The sequence below is a fragment of the Clupea harengus genome, chromosome 12, assembly GCF_900700415.2.
Source record: "Clupea harengus chromosome 12, Ch_v2.0.2, whole genome shotgun sequence".
In the NCBI taxonomy this organism is placed as follows: domain Eukaryota; kingdom Metazoa; phylum Chordata; class Actinopteri; order Clupeiformes; family Clupeidae; genus Clupea; species Clupea harengus.
The window spans coordinates 24,220,051-24,240,159 of NC_045163.1; the positions used below are offsets into that span (position 1 = coordinate 24,220,051).

Consider the following 20,109-nt stretch of genomic DNA (forward strand, 5'->3'; position numbering starts at 1 on the left):
AGAGAGAGAGACACAGAGAAAGAGAAAGAGATAGAGATAGGGGGAAGGGGGGAGGGAATGGAAGGGAAGGGATGAGTCAAGTCAAGTCAGGTCCCCTGTTCCCAGACGTGCTGTTAGTGAGAGGATTTCGGCTGAGCTTGACTTGAATCTTGGAACAGATGCCATGAATACAGCCTGCCATTGCTGTGTCAGCTTGTGTGTGTGTGTGTGTGTGTGTGTGTGTGTGTGTGTGTGTGTGTGTGTGTAACTGGCTCTCATGTGTGCTATAGCATGCCTGTGTGTGTGTGTGTGTGTGTGTGTGTGTGTGTCAAGTTGTCAAGTTCCGCAGTGGCAGGGACCTGCTGGAATGTCACGGTAGGATTTGAACTGTGTGATTTTTAGCAGGAACATTTGCATTCTGCATCAAAGATATACAACATTTGCATTCTGCATCCAAGATATACAACATTTGCATTCTGCATCCAAGATATACAACATTTGCATTCTGCATCCAAGTCCCAGAGTAAGTGCAATGCTGCTACAGACGACACAGTCATGATGCAAACATTACCATTAGATCAATCAAATACCTACGTCTGACTACACATTCAATTTCTACAACAGAGGTAATTAAAATATAAGTGTTACATAGGTGAAACAATACTAACAAACATAAGAGATGAGTCTTTGCTGTATTCAAAGATGGAGGCCTTCTTTGGTGCTGTTGTGACACGATGGACTGCTAAAGTGATCTGTGGAAGGCCCTGTGCTAGCTGGCCATGTTCTCAGTGTCTGCGTTTGCAATCACACAAAATGTATTAACCAGACGTGCCTCTTTCTCCAGACATGCTCTCGTTCCTCAGCTCCTCTTGTACAACATTGTAGAGTTGTAATGGAGAACGTCTGTTATTTCTTTGGTGTAAATTATTTACTGAAACAGAAGATTGCAGTAAGCCCCAGAGGAGGACGTTTAGACAGTGTGTTACTGAAACAACTGAGATGTTTTTCATGAATAAAATGTTGATCTTCTCTTCCTCTGTCCTATTTTTGTTCTTCTTTTTTTTTCCCCTCTCTCTGCTTCCTTCCTCTTTCTCACACACGCCGTCATGCTGGTGCTCTCTCTCTCTCTTCCTCTGTCACTCTCTCTCTGTCTCTCTCACTCTCCCTCTATCTGTCTGTCTCTCTCTCACTCTCCCTCTATCTGTCTGTCTCTATCTCTCCCTCTCCCTCTGTCTGTCTGTCTCTCTCTCACTCTCCCTCTATCTGTCTGTCTCTATCTCTCCCTCTCCCTCTGTCTGTCTGTCTCTCTCACTCTCCCTCTATCTGTCTGTCTCTCTCTCCCTCTCCCTCTATCTGTCTGTCTCTATCTCTCCCTCTCCCTCTATCTGTCTGTCTCTATCTCTCCCTCTCCCTCTGTCTGTCTGTCTCTATCTCTCCCTCTCCCTCTGTCTATCTGTCTCTCTCTCACTCTCCCTCTATCTGTCTGTCTCTATCTCTCCCTCTCCCTCTGTCTGTCTGTCTCTATCTCTCCCTCTCCCTCTATCTGTCTGTCTCTATCTCTCCCTCTCCCTCTATCTGTCTGTCTCTATCTCTCCCTCTCCCTCTGTCTGTCTGTCTCTATCTCTCCCTCTCCCTCTGTCTATCTGTCTCTCTCTCACTCTCTCTCTCTCTCTCTCTCTCTCTCTCTCTCCCTATGTCCCTTTCCCACTTCTTCTATCTGTCTGTCTGTCTCTCTATCTCTCTATCTATCTATCTATCTATCTATCTATCTATCTCTCTCACACTCTTCCTCCTTCCCTTCCCTTCCCTTCTCCTCCTCCTCCTCCTCTCCCTGCTAAAGTCATCCCTACTCCTGAGGTCCGCACTACTCCCTCCCCCCCCCGGAGAAGCACCATGAGCTCCCCCAACGGCACCTCCCTCCCCCCGGCCACGAGCACCACCCCAGGCCAGGCCCTCCTCACCACGCTGGGTCCCCCGACGGACAACACCACGGCCTCGCTGGACGGCGTCTCCTGGACCCAGTTCAACATCATCGTGCTGGCCGTCATCATCGTGGTGGTGGTGGCGCTGATGGGCGTGGCGGGCGGCGTCTACACGTACCGCGAGTACCGGAACCGCAAGCTCAACGCGCCCTTCTGGACCATCGAGCTGAAGGAGGACAACATCAGCTTCAGCAGCTACCACGACAGCATCCCCAACGCCGACGTGTCGGGCCTGCTGGAGGACGAGGGCGGAGACGTGGCGCCCAACGGACAGCTGGCGCTCAGCAGCCCCGCCAACCTCTACCAGGCGTGAGGGTCGCCCACTCACCACACAGACAGACAGACAGACAGACAGACCCTCCGTTCCCCTCTGTCAAGGGGGGGGCCTCGCTCGTACTGTAATCCTCCCAGCAACCCCACCCCCTTCCCCAATACTAGGACCACACAAAAGGAGGGGGAGAGCCAATCATTGACTCGTGTGTTGTTGTTCTTCTTCTTCTTTTAAATAACGCGGAAAAAAAACTTCACTGAAGTAGTGCAGTATATCTGATCCTTTCGGATCAAAGAAAGAGGGAGGGAGGGAGGGAGGGAGGGAGGGATAGATGAAGGGAGGGATGAAGGGAGGTCGAGTCCTGGAAGTGATCACAGAATTGCACCTTGACTTTTCCCCAGTGAAACTGTGCCTCTTTCTAAGCCATAGAGCCAGGTGGATATTGAATAGCGGTGGGTAAGTATTAAAAAATGGACATGGATATATTAGACTGAAGACTATGGCTTTATGGGGAGGGAGGGGTGAACTTGTGTCGGTGAAGGCCTTGGTTGAACCACTAAACGGCATGACTAGGAGGACTCTTGAAGCCCTAATCATTAGTTGAAATGAAGCTAAACTGAAGCTAAAGGCCAGTGTTAGACAGCAAAGCAACCAGGGGGAGGACGTTGGCATTACATGTATGAAACCACACAACTTAAAAAAAAAACACTCACGCTTTATGCACACACTCTCAGGCATGTAACCCCCCCTCACACACACACACACCCATGCATAGGTATATGACAACACGTTCAGCTGTGCACACGTTGATTCAAATGCACACCTGCACCTGTCTGCACAAGGACAAGGCAGTCCTAGCCACACTGCCACCTGGGACAATCATGCAAACTGGACCCATGCTTCCTACTGTCAGGTCTCTATGCTATGAGCTCTCTAGGTTTAGCCACGGACATAAGGATGTCTCGGACAAAGATATTTTTCAACAAGATGTACACTCGACTCCATCACCTTTTAACGCTTTTAACATGTAGTCATCCATCTCAATTGGAGTGCTCCGTTTAGACACAAACACTAATCTCGCCGCACGGAGCTTGAACATGCAGTGACCGGTGTTGACCTGTGGAGAGCAGCAGTGTACAGTGGCACGTGTGTGACTGTAGCACATCCACCGGTTGGGAGGGAAGGAGGCCGCCTCTCCTGGGGGCGTGGCTGCACCGTCACTTCAGACTCGCCTGATTGGATGCTGGCCTGGACCAGATGCTGCAGTCTTAAGCACAGGTAAGGCACGTGTAGTGGCTGTGTAGTGGCATGTGTAGTGGCTGTGTTTGTGTCTGATACTCTACTCGGTGTCACCTCGTGAAGGAAAACATAATCCCCCAAGTGACTTTTCCATGGGACGATACAGATTTTTCAGTGCTGTTTGGAATTGTAAGGTATTCGTTGATACTAACCACCTGGCATTTGATTAAGACCACGTCTTGTGACTCTTGGAATCACTCTTGAAGCACTGGAATCACTGTGTCCTATCAAGGGGTGGTGGTTTATGTGTAATTTTATATATACATATAAATATATATATATAAACCTAATATATAGAATTACGTAGAATCACTGTCAAATTTATTTTCATCTGTGCTAAGGAATCATTGTCCTCTACTCATCAAGATTTCACCTAGAGTGATGAGGCAACTGTCTCTATCCAATTTCAGTCCTGTAATCTCCTTAGGCAGGTTTAGTGTTAGCAATTGTCTGGAGTGTGAAGTCATTCCAGTGGGTCCTCTGTGTAATGTTTTATTGCATCGACTGTGTAGGTGGTGATTAGTGAACATTTGTTTGTATACCGGTAATGTAAAGTGTTTAGTTGTTTACTATCTCTCTCTCTCTCTCTGTTTTGTTCTCCCAACCCTACCTTCCCCTCGTTAACACAGAACCTACAGTTATATTGCCATCAGGACCAGGCCAACTTCCTCCTATTCGCTCCGTCTGCGGTGTCTCCTCCACAGTGTGCCGCTCAGTCTGGACAACGGCTTGAGTTCACCGGCGCCTCGCCCGTAGCCCTCTCCTCCTCCGCGTCCCAATGAGAAGTGATGCCCTCCTTGGTCTTAGTCATGTGTCTTGGGCCCACCACGTCTCTCCTCAGCACCTGTCTGTGAAGCTTGGCTTCTGTTGTGATTTACCTCCAGCAAAAAGAGAAGCCGTCTTTCACCGTAGGACCCCCAGAGAGGAGAGCAGAGTGAAGGATGAGAAGTGTGTTGTTTTGTTGTTTTTATTATTGTTTTGTTTATTATTTATTTTTGTTTTTATTTTGTTGTTGTTGTTTTCTTGTTTTGTTTTCAACACAGATTAAGGTTGCACATTACACTCTGTTCTAACATCCTCAGATTTAACTTTGCCAGTATTTTATTTATCAGGCCTTATTCTTCTGTACAGTCAAGCTCGTCTTGTTGATTTTATTTTATTCTATTTATTGATTAACCTCTAAAATTTAGAGTTTCATTATTTTGAATGTGTTTTTTTCTCTCAACTAATTAGAACGCACATGAATAACATAGAATAAGAGAGTGAGGTTGTGTCCAGCATCCATTTACCTTAGAAGAGAGGAAAATGCACACATTTGGCGCTGAAAGGGGCCATAGTGATCGGCGACTGTGTCGGAACATGCGTGGAGGGCCCTGGAGGGCCGCCAACTACCCACGCCATACCTGAGTGCTTGAAGCAGGGAGTTTAAAGTAATATGTGGGTGGGGAACCTCCTACTCCAAACCTGTCACTCTGCACAGATGACACCCTGCTTGATCCCTGCTCAGTCACGCTCAGACCTGCCACCTCCTCAGGAACTCTTCACCCCGCCTCCATCCACGCATTACGCCCACTGACCCCGCCCCCTCGGTGTACATAGCTGTAATTATGATGACTGTTTGTACAGACAGGTTTGTAAATACGAAGCTGCTATTGCACAGTGGAAAATTGTTTGAAGGAATCAATTGGGGTGTTTATGGTCTCTCGCAGGCTTGGAGATGCATATTAATCACACCTAACCACAGACAATTCACACCAGACACCCCCACATATACACGCACGGACAGGCTCACACTGAGTGGGGAGGAACTGTTGAAACAGAGTGGAGGAACTCTGCTGATGCGTACACACTCTCTCTCTCTCTCTCTCTCTCTCTCTCTCTCTCTCACTCTCTCTCTCTCTCTTTCACTCTCACTCTCTCTCTCTCTAGATTCTGAGGCAGTATACGTACGGGACACAACTAATGCTACACATATTTAAATAAAAAAACAAACTTTTTGTTTACTGTTGATTGTGGGGTTCCTTATTGCTTTACAGGTCATGTTATATCTTTTAGATGCAGCTTTCTGGAAAAGGTTTTGACTAACCTGCTAATTTTTTAATTATAATTATTATTAATTATAGTACCAGCACATTACTATGCCTGCATCCAATTCTGATCAACAATGTTACTGTTTATGAAAGGGGCCATGATTATATGTGTAAACACACTGTTATCGTATGTACTAGGCTATATAAAAATGATGGATGGGGGGTCTTTTTTTGGGAAGCAACATCCTTGGCTTGGCACCCAAATAAACATCAGCCCCCACAGATCCACACCTTCGCGAATGTCTTGAGTTAACTGTAACTTACAACAATGTACAGGTAGTTCTATGAATGGGTTACACACAGGCCCTACAATTGTAATGATCAAAATAAAAGTCGGCTACAGATTTTCACGTGAGGCAGTTTGACGAGTGTGTGATCTAGACCTCCAGTAATGATGTCACTAATAAGGCGTAATTGCCCTCAAGACCACCTGACTAGCCGCCCACGCTATTTCCTCTGCTTGGTGACATGGCCCAGGCAAACTGAAAATGTAAGAACAGCTTTTACAGGAACATGTAATACTATCAGTTAGCAAGCTAGCTAGCTGTTGTTGATGTCTGCAAGGCATGGCTGCTGTTTTGTACCTTAAGTTCACTGGTTTTAAACAAAAGCCCTTACTGTTGCTTTAAATACAAGACTGAAACTTGCCTGGGGGCTCTCAGTGACACGGGATGCTACACTGACTTAGATGTCAAGGGTCCAGCTAGTCATGTGCAGTCATAGCTTGTATTATGAGTGAAAATGCATTCAACTAACCCACTATTGTGCGCAGCGATAGCCTTACAGTAGACACTCTCAGCCGGAGCCACCTGTAGTGTAGGTAAATTGGTGTGGAAAATTGTTCTTTTGACTTTGGTGTTGAAAGCACATGTTGTACCAGCTGAGCTGAACAACACTTTTTTGTTATGAGTCAGTCAAAATCTAAATGTGCTCCTGCTTCAAATAAGTCACTCTAAAAGCCAACGCGTTTAGGGTCTCGTCCTCTGCGCAAAACATTACATCCTTACAGTTTTGAGCTTAATAATGAAAAAAAAAAACATGTTTCAATGCGTAAGGGCTTTAAGGCGCTCTTGATGATGCGCCATGTTATTGTAACAGCAACCCCAATACTGACACATCACCTTCTGGGGACTTCCAAGTGCACACTCATACACACTTTCATTTTCCAGCAAAATTAGGGATTGGCAAAACCACCGAGAGCCAGATCAATGTCTGTGGCACTGCGTGTGTTGGTTGAGTTTCATGGACAACTTCTCTCGCTCTCTCGACTTCATCCCTTGTGTTTCCTGGCTGTAACACACGCACCCCCCCCCCCCCCCCCCCCCCCCCCCCTCCCCCTCCACTACCTGTGATTCATCTCTGCTGGCTCAAGACGCGTTTGTGGCAGTGTGAAGAAGGGGAACCCCGTCTAGCTGAACCATCCACTGCCTTTCCCCCGTGCAAATGTCAGAGGGCTGTTTCCCATCCAAACACCCCCCCCCCCTACCCTTCCCTTCCCTTCTCAAACTACAATTCCTTCAAGGTGGGCGTATGAGATGGGGGGTCATTACAGGAAAACAAAGCGCTTGAGTCATAGGGCGTGAACCTAACCACTTAACCCCACAATGCTTCTGGTGAACCACACGAATTGGGTGGTCAGTTGTGTAATGTAAAGAATTGTTTAGCCTCAGCATTCTTAATGATGCAATGATTACGCTTCGCTTCAATACACCTTCCTTTCAGTTGTACAATCCACCTCTGGCAGGTGTACATTACATTATCAGTTTTTTACCGTCTGAATGAGTCACTGACCACAGGTTGAGGTCAGTAAATGGAAACAGTACATTTAGTAAGAAAAATTAGATTGGAAGGCACTGAGTCACCTCCAGCTGCTTTCAGTGTCGCTTTCTCCCCTCTTTCATTCTACTTCAGTGGTTAGTGCTGCAGACCAGAGCATTTCCTTCTCTCTCTCTGGTTCCTGTCACGCTGGCGGTACGAAACTGAAAAAGAGATATTTGACGCATTACCCCAGGCCAAAGAGGTGCAGTGTGTACATGAGACCAACATCTGACTGAAAGGAAAGCCACTGAAATTCTCCGTTTGAGTGTTTTGTCAAGAAGTGTTTTCACTCGCATGTATGCACCACGTCATCTGGCTAATTATTATACGTCAGAATGAAGCCAATAGCATTCACACAGCCTCTCTACAGAAATGAAATAGCCTTCACACAGCCTCTTTACAGAAATGAAATAGCATTCACACAGTCTCTTTACAGAAATGAAATAGCATTCACACAGCCTCTTTACAGAGATGAAAGTGAGGCAAATGCATACTAGCTGCTCAATAAACACTTGATATACTTTGACACATAAACACCTGAACTCTATCCAGATGTTTACATAAACACCTACATCTATCCATGCCATAATAAACACCTGAACTCTATCCATGCCATTTCATGTTTAGATGTTTACCTAGTGTCAACTCAATGTCTGCTCTCTTTTGCTCTGTCAAGTAGCTCGTTTTATTGTTGCTACACTAGCTACCAAAATAGTGGACATACTAGCACAAGGTTTTCACAAAGTAGTATACTTAAGGATAGCTTAAAGGTATAGATTTTCATTTGATTGTAGATCATTCTGGTTTGTTATCAGTTATATTGACTTACTGAAGGGTTATGTTGCAAGCTTAGACAAGGACATACTGAACACTGAACTATTTACAAAGAGTTCATGCACTTATCTTTAATGAACTTCTAGTTAATCACATAATGATGGAGTGATTTTATTTCCAACAAAACTAATATTTATGTTCTGTTTTACAACACACCTTTTCTGACCACTTGGTCTCTGAATCAAAATATGAAATGAGTATATAAATATGTTAAAGTAACACTTTAACAACCATGTTCTTGTGTTTAGCCTCATTTGATAGCCGCAGTAATAAAAAGGGGTTAAGTACGTCTCAGTCCCTTAAGCATGCTATGTACAGTATATTTGTAAAAAACAATTAGAAGTTAATGAATACTAAAACCACAACGATAACAATTATTATAATAATGAATTGCCGTAGCCTTGTATGTAAAAAGATGTATTCAGCACATTTTGCTAACAGAAAGAAGGATGTTTCAGTTGTAAAGACTGAATGTGTCAAAAAGAGAAGAGAAAAGAAGAGCTACTCACTAAATAACCACACAATGAAAGTCCTCTGAAATGTCAGTTTCAATGAGCAACATCATGTTTGCCATGACACACACACACACACACACACACACAGGCCCATGTGGCAATGTTTCTTAAGTGAGTCAGTGTAGATTCTGTTCTGCAAACTTGTATATGGTGCCTAAGCCCGGTGCCTGGTTCCATGAGCACATTGTTAGCTGGTTTTCCTGGCAGAATGATGTACAATAAAGGAGCTGAAAGTGGTTTTATGTAGTACTAAATCAGAATCAGAATCAGAATCAGAATGGGATTTATTGCCAAGTAGGTTTACACCTACTTGGAATTTTTTCTGGTGTGAAGGTGCATACAGTAAACATAAAACATAAAAACATAGAAACACAATGAGTACTACACAGAACATAAAATCACAAATAAGTACTACACATAAGAAGAGTACTACACATAAGAACCAAAAAACACAATATATACGATACAAATATATAAACAATGAATATAAAAAAAGTAAAGTGGAAAGTAGAGTGCAAAAAGCAAAACAGGGGTGCAATGTGGATGAGCAATGTGCAATGTAATGTGTGTTAATGTAACACAGACTTAGGGTGTGGGGGTGGGATAAGAGTCCAGGTCAGGTCAAATATAACTCATGAGAGAGAGAGAGAGAGATGGCTGTGAGAACATTTGTTAGTTGGAAAAAAATTCACCCACGCTAGAGTTTGATGAACACAGCTGTTGAGCAACTGCATCAATTGTATCCTAAAACCATATGACCACGACAACTGAGAAATCATATTTCTTCTCTACTCTGTATTTACATGCTCTACTGCCTCCCAGCACATGTGAAGACTTACTGTCAACCCTTTCAGACTCATGATAAAAGCTACGGAATCTCTGACCAAGGTTTGTAAATACTTTGTATCTGTAAAAAAATAAAAGTTGTTTTTGCAACTGTAATTTTGTGGAGGGAAAAAAATTATGGGATAGGAAAGGAGAAAGAGGAAGCTGCGGCTCCTTTGACGTATTTTCCGCTATACTTAAGGAACAAATCTGAAAATGTCAGAGAAAAGGAGAGCATCTACTACGCTCTGTATCCATGGGCCTTCTGTGAAATGATCTTAGTAATGACCCAATTTCTGGAAACCTACAGTGTAATCTTAGTCAATCTACAGAGAGAGTGAGTCATTTACATAGCAAAATGACAGGAAGTAAACAACCTGTGGCTACACTTGCCCTTAGGAAAAAATGTAACATATGATAGCAAAGGCTGAAAGTCTGCATGAGTTGAAGGGGGCAAATGCTCATTGCAAAGGCCTACTCCCGCCCACTGACTGTGCTTTCACTTTTGCTGTCTCTGCACACCCAGGGCCCCTGACATTTGTATGTGATGGCTGCGTAAATACTTTGTGAGGCTTTGTCTTTTTACAAAGACTTCAACTGATATAGTTGTGTATATTCAGACTTGTATATCTAGACAATGTTCCAAGGAACATGGACTCTAATTCAATGACTTTTCCTTGTTCTGACATGTGTACCAATCATAATCCAGGATTTCTTCTCCCTCACTTAGAACTCCCACTAACATTCAAATGACTTTGTTGTCATGTTGTCTTAATACGCCTTGCTGCCAGTAACCAGACACAAAGCACTTTTGGTTCACTTTTCTTGTCCACTCGTCTTCCATGTGTCTTGGCCACTTCTTCAAAACAGCATCATATGTTGCTGAAAAGGCAATTTCATGTTTAGCTTATAAGTATTTTGAGGAAACACTGTTGCAAGAACATGCAGGTAATGTAGAAAAATATAATTTGTCAGTCACATGTTCAGTTGAATTGAATTGACTAGGTGTTGTGTATTGTAACCTACAGCAACAGGTGGTGCGCAATGTAGGAAATGCTGAGGAAGGAAATTGATGCGCTCTATGCGTGGGACATGTGTGTCGTTTTTAGACGCAACTGAACTGGCCGTTCCCAGTGTGCGATCTGTGGTTTCTTGAACATCTTGTGGAGTTGTAACAGTTATGTCAGTTTCTTCTTCGGTACAAATCCGCTTAAACGCAGTGGGTTTGGTACTTCTTGCGTGCAATGTGGTGTGCATTGCCTGGTTTTTGCTGTCAAAGGTAAGAGCTTTCATTGTGTCTGCAACACGCCTGTGCTTGTTTTATCGGTATCAATTTAATTTCGCATCGTAATAAATCACTGATTTTCAAAAAAATATTTTACTCGCTGTTCAAATGTACCATAGAAACGTCTCCTGGAAATCATTATTTTGTAGAAGACACTGTTTTTATGTTTATACTAGCTATGCATGCGTTTAACGTTACATTGGAGCTTCAAACTTTAAAGCACTAACCGTATACGTAGCCTGATCCTGGGTCGAAACAATACGTTTGAGCATAGGATAAAGTAAACTTCTGAAATACTAGATTGGAGTTATGGAGGTGTGTAACGTCGGCGTCAAACTATATTTTCCCACTCGTTCCCGTTAAATGCGTTCCTTCCTTGTGATGGTAGTCTACTTTGCGAACTTGGAGATGGGCAACTGGTGTAGTCTATTTCATTAACACCGTCACACCGCGTTGGCTGCAACTGTCGTTTATATTACGCAATACATGCATCGTTTCACAACTGACTTATAATTCTAAATATTCACTTCGGAAGGCGAGGTATTTCAGAGACAGTTCCATAATATCCCCTCTTACATACGTCGTTTAGGAATGAGCCAACGTCCTCACTGCTGTGCATTACACTTTGTGTCTGTTTCTCCAGCCTGTTTTCCAAAGTGTCAATATGTGTCATTTGTTCTTTGTCAAAAGTTATTAATTTGCTCCTCACGTGCACATCTCAATTGTTTTGTTCTCAATCTTTTTGTTCTCTACAGGAATCCCTGAACGGTATGTATCCTTATGTCAACTAGAAAGCATCTCAACAATTCACCTGGCATTATTCTACATTACACATTAATAGGGTGTGTCTTTCACTTGTCTTTACAATTGTTATCGTGGCACACAATGCAACATTGTGAATTACTCTAACACACACACACTCAAGAAAGCATATGAACACAGTGAACATAACACATATTTGTACCTTTGGTATAAACTGTGTTTTTAATATCAACACATGGACATTCATTCTTGGTTCCTGATCTCATCATGGAAAATGATAGGGCGTGACCCTGGAAACTCATCCTCTAAAGCACATTGGTTCCTTAAAGGTAAGTCAACCACTTGAGATGCTTAGCAACCTGAGAGATACATGAGAGCAAGTCGACGTGAAAAATGTATTTGTTGTAAGTAGATTTGCTGTATGTGCCCCATTTCATTAAAAAAACTAAGAAAGGGGATGAAAGAAATGGCTTATCTTTGTTATCTTTGTTATCTTTGTTATCTTTGTTTGTTTGGGTTTTTTTGTAACTTGACTTTGTCCCCTCTGTAATGTTTCACCTCTTCACTGTATGAATGGAAAAGATGTAAAACAGATGAAGTACTAAATTATCTTGTCGCTGAAAGTGATATTGTTTTTAAGTGCATGTTTTATGTAAAAAAAATAAAATAAAAATAGATGACATTTGCAAGTGATCCATCCTCTCTGCTTTCACCTAGTATCCAGAGACGACAGCCACACTGAAGTGTTAGGCCCAGTGAGATGGGAGCAGGAGCACAACCCCAGGGGCATGTCCTTGGACCCGAGCAAGACTCGGATCGCCGTGGACGACGACGGAATTTATGTAGTGTTCGTGCAGGCCGTCTTCATTCTGAGGAGCGGGAGCACGGACACTGGACAGACGGACAAAAGAGTCCGCCTACGGCTCCAGCTCAACACCAATGGCACTGATGGGATCCCCGAGGACCAGTTGGTTGCAGCCTGGGACGAACGAGAGGTTAAGGACGTTCACGACGAGCAGATAGTGCATCTGAGTTTCATGGTGCTGCTGGAGCTGAAGAAAAGCCAGTACATACGCGTCATGGCCAAGCACCGGGACAAGCTGGACTACAACACACCACTCTCCACGTTCCTAACCATCGTCAAGCATTCCGATTTGCAGGACTAAAGCGTGCTCTGAATGTGTTGCCTGTTTTGACAGAAGTCCTTTTTCTCAATCGCCATCTGTCCATTTTGACCCTAACCAACCTGCTCACAGGGTAAGGGTCAACCAGCTTCCAGCGCACTATCAGCACTATCCTACCTTAGCATCAATGGGCAGATTTGCTTACGTTGCCCCCTCTTGTGCAGTGAACCATTAGTTATCTGTGGTTGAAAGTTCCTAGAAATGCTTTGGGTGTCTTTTTTTTTTTGCGACTCCCGCTCAGTGGCTGTGTCGCATGGGCCAGAGTGTGGAAAATTCTCCACTTGCATGGTTGCGACCGTATTGCATAACAGCTGCGAGTTTACTGTTCACAGAATGCCCGTAGAAAACATCAGCGCCAACATCAGGAACTGCCACATGCCTTTGTTCTCGTCACTGCACACTTTACAGCACTGGCCCTTTAGCCAATCCTCTTCTGTTATCGGGTACGATGGAAGGTTTAGTGTCCTGAATTATTAATATGCATTGTCAGTCTAGCGATGATTAGCTCTACTTATTATTTTTATGGCACTTCCTGGTATTTTAACACACATTTATAGCAATAACATTAAATTCTCACACTTTATCTTTCAGTCTTCATTCTTTTTTGTATTATGGTTCATTCAGATTTAAACAAGCTATGTTGAGGGGAATCTTCAAACTAAATATATGTACAGAAGTTTATGTATATGAACATATTGTAAGTTGTGTTTTTGTAATTTATCTGGACATATTTTTTGGCCTTTTGTTCTTGGTGTCTGTTCTGTGCTATCACACTGCTGGTAAAGAAAGCCTTGTTCTATGTGTTTCTGAATCATGTAAGCCAGTAACTGGTACACATAACATTTAAATGTTGCTCTGAAAGCAACCAATCGTATGTATGCTAACTGAAGTGGGCCATTTCAAAATCAGCAGGTAGATGAGGGTAATTTGTGAAAAAGCGACCCTCTTGAATTCAATTTTTGTAAATTTAGTTGAACAAAAAATACACAGTATTTAACTTTCTGGGGATGAGTTCTTGATCGTGCTGACAAAAATCTGTCAAACATCTGGGCACTTTCCTCTCAGCTAAGGAAATAATTGCCACAAAGCTTCCACTGGTCGTTAATTGTGTGTAACATGTTTCACATCAGGTTTAATATCTGAATATATGATGCCTGTAACACATAGCATACATTATTATGGCAAAGGAGTGAAAGTGTGAACTCTCTTGTGTGAGAAAATCTCTTGTAATGAAGTCATGTTTTGTCTGGATTTAGTTTCAGTGACTCACAACTTGCCACACTCTTCACTTGGACCAGATATCTGTGTACTGTATTCTGCAGGCAACATAGTTTGTTGAATGTATTTCTATTACCAAGAACCACTGCTATGGTAATATGTTTGTAATTATCTATTTATATCTAAATTAAAAAGCTGTAATAAGTTTACTAACTGTAATAATCTATTGTCATGCTGATTCAGTGCAGTATTTATGTATTTATGCTCCAATAAAATATTAACAATATAGCCCTTTTGTGCCACAGGTGTGAGTATGTGTTTATTGTGTGGTAATGTTAAGAGGGGATAATTAACTTAATGGCTTAGTTCTCAGTCCTCATATAGTGTTGGAGGGAAAGGGGGACATTCCTTGGCTGTTGAAATTATGTCATGAGTGAATGAGTAAACATTTCACAACATCCAGATTTTAAACAAGAATCTTCTCATCATCACATTGTAAATTAGGAAGTCAGCTACAACGACACCAATACAATCATGGGCAGGGACGTGCACAGGGGGTGGCTAAGGTTGCCTGGGCAACTGCCCGTTGGCCCTCCTCGAGTCAAAGTGCCCCTCCGAGGGAAAACAGATTATAATAATTGAAAAGTGAATTTAATCAGCTGCAGAATTAGGCCTAGATTTAAAAAAAATCGCCACCCGAAACATTTCATAAAGTAGCCTTATCCACTTCCAATCGATAAGCCTATGGGCAACGAGAGTGGAAGTCAGTAAGGGGAGGGCAAAGTAACTCGTTTGGGCATGCCCCCTACTCTGTTTACTCTGCAGTACTGCACGCGACCTGAGCACCTGAGTCTGTATTTCTTTGCCACAAGAGACGGTCACGGTAGTCTTCTTCTGTATCGATGAGCAACTGCTTTGACGTTGTCAGAAAAGGTGAGTTTGAAGTTGTAGAAATGTATAACAAACGAACAATCATCATCAAGTTTTATGAAACGAATTAAAATCTTCATAAATCCAGGCTCAGTTTGCCACGTTTAGCCTAAATAATCAGACAGCTAGCTTGCCTACCAGACAACCAGCTCGTTATCACATGCTAATGTTTTGGTAGGAAAACTAAGCTCGATGTCTGCTGATGGTTAGTTTCTTACATTTCGTTTTAACAAGAAGAATAAATGATGGAAGTAATGCATCACATGAATTATTTCATTCGAAATGGTTAAATGTCTAAATCCTATCACTATTTTTGGTGTTGTTAAGTGTAAAGTGCGGAATGCCTAGGGAAAAGAGGAGGACTCAGGACAGAGAGAAGCAGCTTAAGAGGCAGCAAAGGGGAGCACATCCCTGCAGTGTTGGCAACAAAAAAGCAAACCAGCAGGTGAGACAGAGACATTGAATTGTGATAAAGATGACAATGTTTAGGTTAATGAATGAATTCATTCATTCTCATTAATTCATTAATCAAACTCATATTTTTAGCCTACTAATGGCAATTTATTATAATGACATTACATTTAAGATGAGAAGCAACCACAAGCCTCCAGACCAGAGGAAAATGTGGACATTGGACAGGTAGGCCCAAGTGCTGATCAAGGACCATGCTAGAAAGTACAGGGATAAAGAGCCACATGCTAAATAATTGTAATCTTAAAAAAAGTATAGGCTATTTTAGAGATCCTTTCAAAGATGTTGCCTGAGCAGAACAAAAATACCACTGCTTCTAGTGGGCATTATAATAGTAATGATAATGGTAATAACAATAATATATGGTTGGACAGATGATGAGCCAAGCACATCAACTGCATCCAAAGAGTCAGAGCCAGACCCAGATGAGATCAGGACAGACATGGAAAACAGGTAAAGGAGAGACGACACAGAAAGTCAGGACAGACTGCCTGCCAGGGAGGATATTGAGATGGAGAGTGAGGCACAATCCATGAAAACAGATTCAGATTTTTTTGCTGAGATTGGGTAATCCCACAGATCCAGCTCATGTACAGAGCAGTAATCTCAAATACAATCAAGCATTCATAAAATGTTCCCATTCAGTCGGGCCGTGCCGTCCTATTGTGGCGTTCCCAATAAATCCAGAAGGGCGCTCTTTTCTAGCCCACTGGTATAACGATGACCCCTGGCTGGAATACTCTCTACTGAATGATGCCATGCTCAAATGAATTGCTGTATTTTATTTATTACTATTAACAAAGACCCTGTTCTTCTCAGTTCTCCATACAGTCTGTGTGTTTTCTTTATTTTTGCTGTGGGGGGGTTGCCCTTTTTTCAGGTCAGAGCAATGGCCCTTCAAAATTCCTGTGCACGTCCCTGATCATGGGAATAACTTTCAGAAACCACACAGGCCAGCATGGTTGTGATCACAGAAACAGTGCCATCTGGTGGAAATATTTGGAATTTAAATGTAAATATCGTCCTAGTTGTTAAATGTTTACCACCATTAAAGGTGGGGTCCAGACTGAGCTATAAACAATTCCAACCGACCCAAATGTTGCTTCAGATGTACGGAAGGGAGGGGTGTCATTGACAATCAAAACTATTTTCACGGATAAAAGGTGAAAAACGCAGCACATGCTTCACATCTTGGCGGAAACTCTAAGTGCAGGGGTTGAGTTTTGGGGTGGGGGTCGTGACCGGAGAACGCCCATCTTCCTGCATATACTTCAGTAAACGTAAAGGGACCAGTTACATAACATAACATAACATAACACATTCATAATATGGCCTTCGCTGTATCCAAAAGCAAAAAACATAAAAACATAAATACATATAAATACTGCTACAAACATATCGGTATTATATTGTATGCCAGTATGGTTGCAAACTGGTGATCAGTTATTGCTGTCAGTTTTATTTTTGAATGGGCTTGTACCCATGGGTATGCATTTGTATGCTGATCAAAATGACCAGATACTGTCAAGATACTGTTGTCCGTATCTGGACAACAATATCATTGTGAAGTGGTCCACATCTGCTGTTAGTAGTTTTGGTTGTACAGAGAATTATTTAAGGCTTAATGATATTATTATGAAGGGATGAGGAAATAATACTGTGCATTCTTTACTTGATCTATTGTCACTGTTTTATGTGCACTAGTTTTGAACAAGATGAAACAACATGAAGCGGACAGTTTCAGTTTCGCCTGCTCAGTCACACAAAAGATAGAAAGATCCCCTCTCTGTTAACTGATATCATTTGACAAAAATTGAATATTGTCCATCAATCTACACACAGTAACATGTAAGGACAAAGTGAACATTTTGCAGTGTCATTCAAATTAAACATAAAGGTCCTGACCCTGGAAGATACTTGGGTGTCTTTAACGTTGACATTCGTTTAACCGACACCCCCCAACCCCCCTGGAGTCTGCTGGGTCCTCACCATGACGGCGGAGAGCGCAGACACGCCGCCCAGGCAGGTGATGTGGTGTAGCTGGGGTCCAGCATGTAGGAGATCATGGCGCCCACGCTGCCCACAATAGATTGATCATCGGTAGTTGACTCTTACAGGTCTGTCAATGTGAGACCTGAGCCTGCTTTGCCTTGCAAAGGTCCTCAAATCTTGGGGCAATGTTTGACAAACATATCCTCAGGTCATCCTCGATCTGTGCGCGGTTGCGGTATTTAGTTTTAAGCGCAGTCAGTTTTGAAAAGCCTGCCTCACACAAATATTTCGAGGCGAAAAGGAGGAGCATTTTAAGGCTATGTCGCAAAGCTGAGGGTATTCCGGCATCATTGCTACTGTTAAGATAATTAAACTATCTGCGTGCTGGAAATCAGAGTAATGGACCGCCACATGTAGCACTTGGTTTGATACAGTTGAGTTTACTGGTTTTAAGATTGGACAAGATTCAGCCGGAGATGCCGAGCTCACAATAGCTCTGTCACCCACGGCTGGAGAACGCGTTCTGAATGTTACATGTGATCCCAATTGGTTTATAAGTCCCATCTTCACTGATGGTACTTTCTGGGCCCCACACGTATACGCCTCTCTGTGACTTGCATGTTTCAGTCGTAATTTCTGGCCTGACAATTAAGTTTCTGTGAATCTCCACTCCCTGGTACAGATAGTCTCCCTATCTCATCTGTCTCCTGCCCAGGCTGCCCTCTGACCTTGGAATTTATGTCACTGGTCATCCTACTTGAAAGCATGTGCTTTGTATGTTATCTTAGGGCCCCTCTGTCTGAAACCTGTTTTTCCAACTGCCTTCAGTTTGCTGGTTAAATGGGCATACATTGTTAATAGAAATAAAATGTTAATAAATTCATACCTAAACTGAATTTATCTTACACTACCCAGAATGACGAAAGAGAAGAGGTGGTAAACAGATGCTTAAGTCTACTGTCACTCTTCAGCTCAATTAGCTGCTCTTGCATGTCTATTGACAGCTCGTCTGCTGAGCAGATAAATGGATCCCGAACCCAGGGGAATGAACGGTAGTCCTCTTTGAAATAGGACCCAAACTGATTCTTCAGCGCTGAAAGGTGATCAGCAGCTGATTGGAAGAGAGAGGAGAAATCAGTGCCACGTGCATCGGCAATGAAGTCTGCAAGGCTGGGAAACATGTTGCAGTTTCCAGAACTGATGCGGCCATGCCAGAGAGCAATTTTTTGTGTGAAGGCATTCACTCTATCAACGAGGAGCAGAACGTTAGATTGGCGGCCTTGCAAAGACAGGTTGAGGCCATTCAGCCGGTCAAAAATATCCACCAAATAGGAGAGAGAGGCAAGCCACATGGTATCATCCAGGTGCTTCGCCAGATCTGTTTGACTTTCGGTCAAAAACAACTTTACCTCCTCTCGCAACTCATACAGCCGTTGTAACACCCGCCCCCTGGAGAGCCAGCGAACTTCAGTGTGCAGAAACAGCTGTTCGTGCCCTGACCCCATCTCCTGGCAGAGGACCCCAAACAAACGGGAGTTAAGTGGACGAGCCTTAATATGGTTAATAATTTTCACGGCCTGGTGAAGTACTGACTCGAAGAACGGTGGCATTTTCTTGGCAGCAAGTGCCTCGCAATGGACCATGCAGTGTGTCCATTGCACAAGTGGAGCAACTTGCTGGACGCGAGCTACGAGGCCACACTCACGCCCTGTCATCGGCCGCGCTCCATCTGTGCAGAGGCCAATACACTTTCCCCAGCCCAAACCACTGTCTTGGATGAACGAGTCAAGGACATTAAATATTGCCTCCCCGGTTGTACGGGCCTGAAGAGGCCGGCAAAACAGGATGTCTTCCTCAATTTTCTTTTCCCGCACATACCTGACGTAAGTGAGAAGCTGGGCCTGTCCAGCAATGTCAGTGGATTCGTCCAGCTGCAGTGCATAGTAAGGACTGATTTGAATGTAGTCAATTAGCTGCTCTTTGATATCACTGGACATTTCTGATATTCGGCGTGATACAGTGTCATTTGACATAGGTATTGCGCTAAGTTTAGCAGTCGCACTGTCACCCATCATTATTCTACACATGTCTTGCGCGGCCGGCAAAATCAGTGTTTCGGCAATTGTATGGGGTTTGCCAAGCTTAGCAATCCTATGAGCAACTACATACGATGCCTCCAGACACTGCTTGGAGACAGTGCTATGCTTGGGTATGGTGTTTTTTTGTTGCTGGAGGCCATCACGTTTACGTTTAAAGAAGTCCACAGGCTTCTCTTTCAACTCGGGGTGTTTGGTGTCGAGGTGCCTTTTTAATTTGCATGGCTTCATGCTGTCATTTGCTAGCACCTCGGCACACAAAACACACTGAGGACGTTGCTCAGTCGTGCCAGTGGCGGTAAAACCAAACTGCAAATAGCTCTCATCATATTTGCGAAGCTTTGGCTTCTTCGCAACTGGCGCATCGGTTGCATGACTTTTACGAATCAGAAACTTGTCCATAGCTGTTTGCTGATACAGTGTCTGTGAAGTTAATAAAGTTCTGATTTCAACGTCATGTGAGTGTGTTTGTATGTGTGGCTGTGCTAGCTAGTGTTGTGGCGAGAATGGGATCTCACTACACCTTTTCTTTCAATCAGAAGACCGGAGACTGGATGT

At 43.3% G+C, this 20,109-nt stretch overlaps 3 protein-coding genes across 5 annotated transcripts in view; 2 read left to right on the forward strand and 1 right to left on the reverse strand.

Annotated features, from left to right (window-relative positions):
• si:dkey-220k22.1 (multiple epidermal growth factor-like domains protein 9) overlaps positions 1 to 2,304 on the forward strand; it is a 105,151-nt gene extending 102,847 nt beyond the window's left edge. The window contains exon 6 of the mRNA XM_031578295.2: positions 1,820 to 2,304. Within this exon, the coding sequence (XP_031434155.1) occupies positions 1,820 to 2,274 (455 nt within the window). The 3' untranslated portion in view covers positions 2,275 to 2,304. The remainder of the gene's footprint in view (positions 1 to 1,819) is intronic.
• Positions 2,305 to 9,598: 7,294 nt separating this feature from the next.
• Positions 9,599 to 14,364, forward strand: LOC116222817. 3 transcript variants are annotated; one of them, XM_031577669.1, is made up of 4 exons: positions 9,599 to 9,676; positions 11,654 to 11,666; positions 11,942 to 11,989; positions 12,378 to 14,364. In XM_031577669.1, the coding sequence occupies exons 1-4, from the start codon at positions 9,647 to 9,649 to the stop codon at positions 12,824 to 12,826; spliced, it is 540 nt and encodes a 179-aa protein (XP_031433529.1). In that variant the 5' UTR covers positions 9,599 to 9,646; the 3' UTR covers positions 12,827 to 14,364. The 3 variants fall into 3 exon arrangements, with proteins under 3 accessions (XP_031433529.1, XP_031433530.1, XP_031433528.1); XM_031577670.1 differs by lacking the exon at positions 9,599 to 9,676 and adding an exon at positions 10,354 to 10,561; XM_031577668.1 differs by lacking the exon at positions 9,599 to 9,676 and adding an exon at positions 10,579 to 10,892.
• Positions 14,365 to 17,448: 3,084 nt separating this feature from the next.
• Positions 17,449 to 19,452, reverse strand: LOC116222981 (zinc finger BED domain-containing protein 5-like). Its single transcript, XM_031578445.1, has 2 exons — positions 18,740 to 19,452; positions 17,449 to 17,539 (listed from the first exon to the last, which is right to left on the reverse strand). The coding sequence occupies exons 1-2, from the start codon at positions 19,450 to 19,452 to the stop codon at positions 17,449 to 17,451; spliced, it is 804 nt and encodes a 267-aa protein (XP_031434305.1).
• Between the last annotated feature and the right edge of the window lie 657 nt (positions 19,453 to 20,109).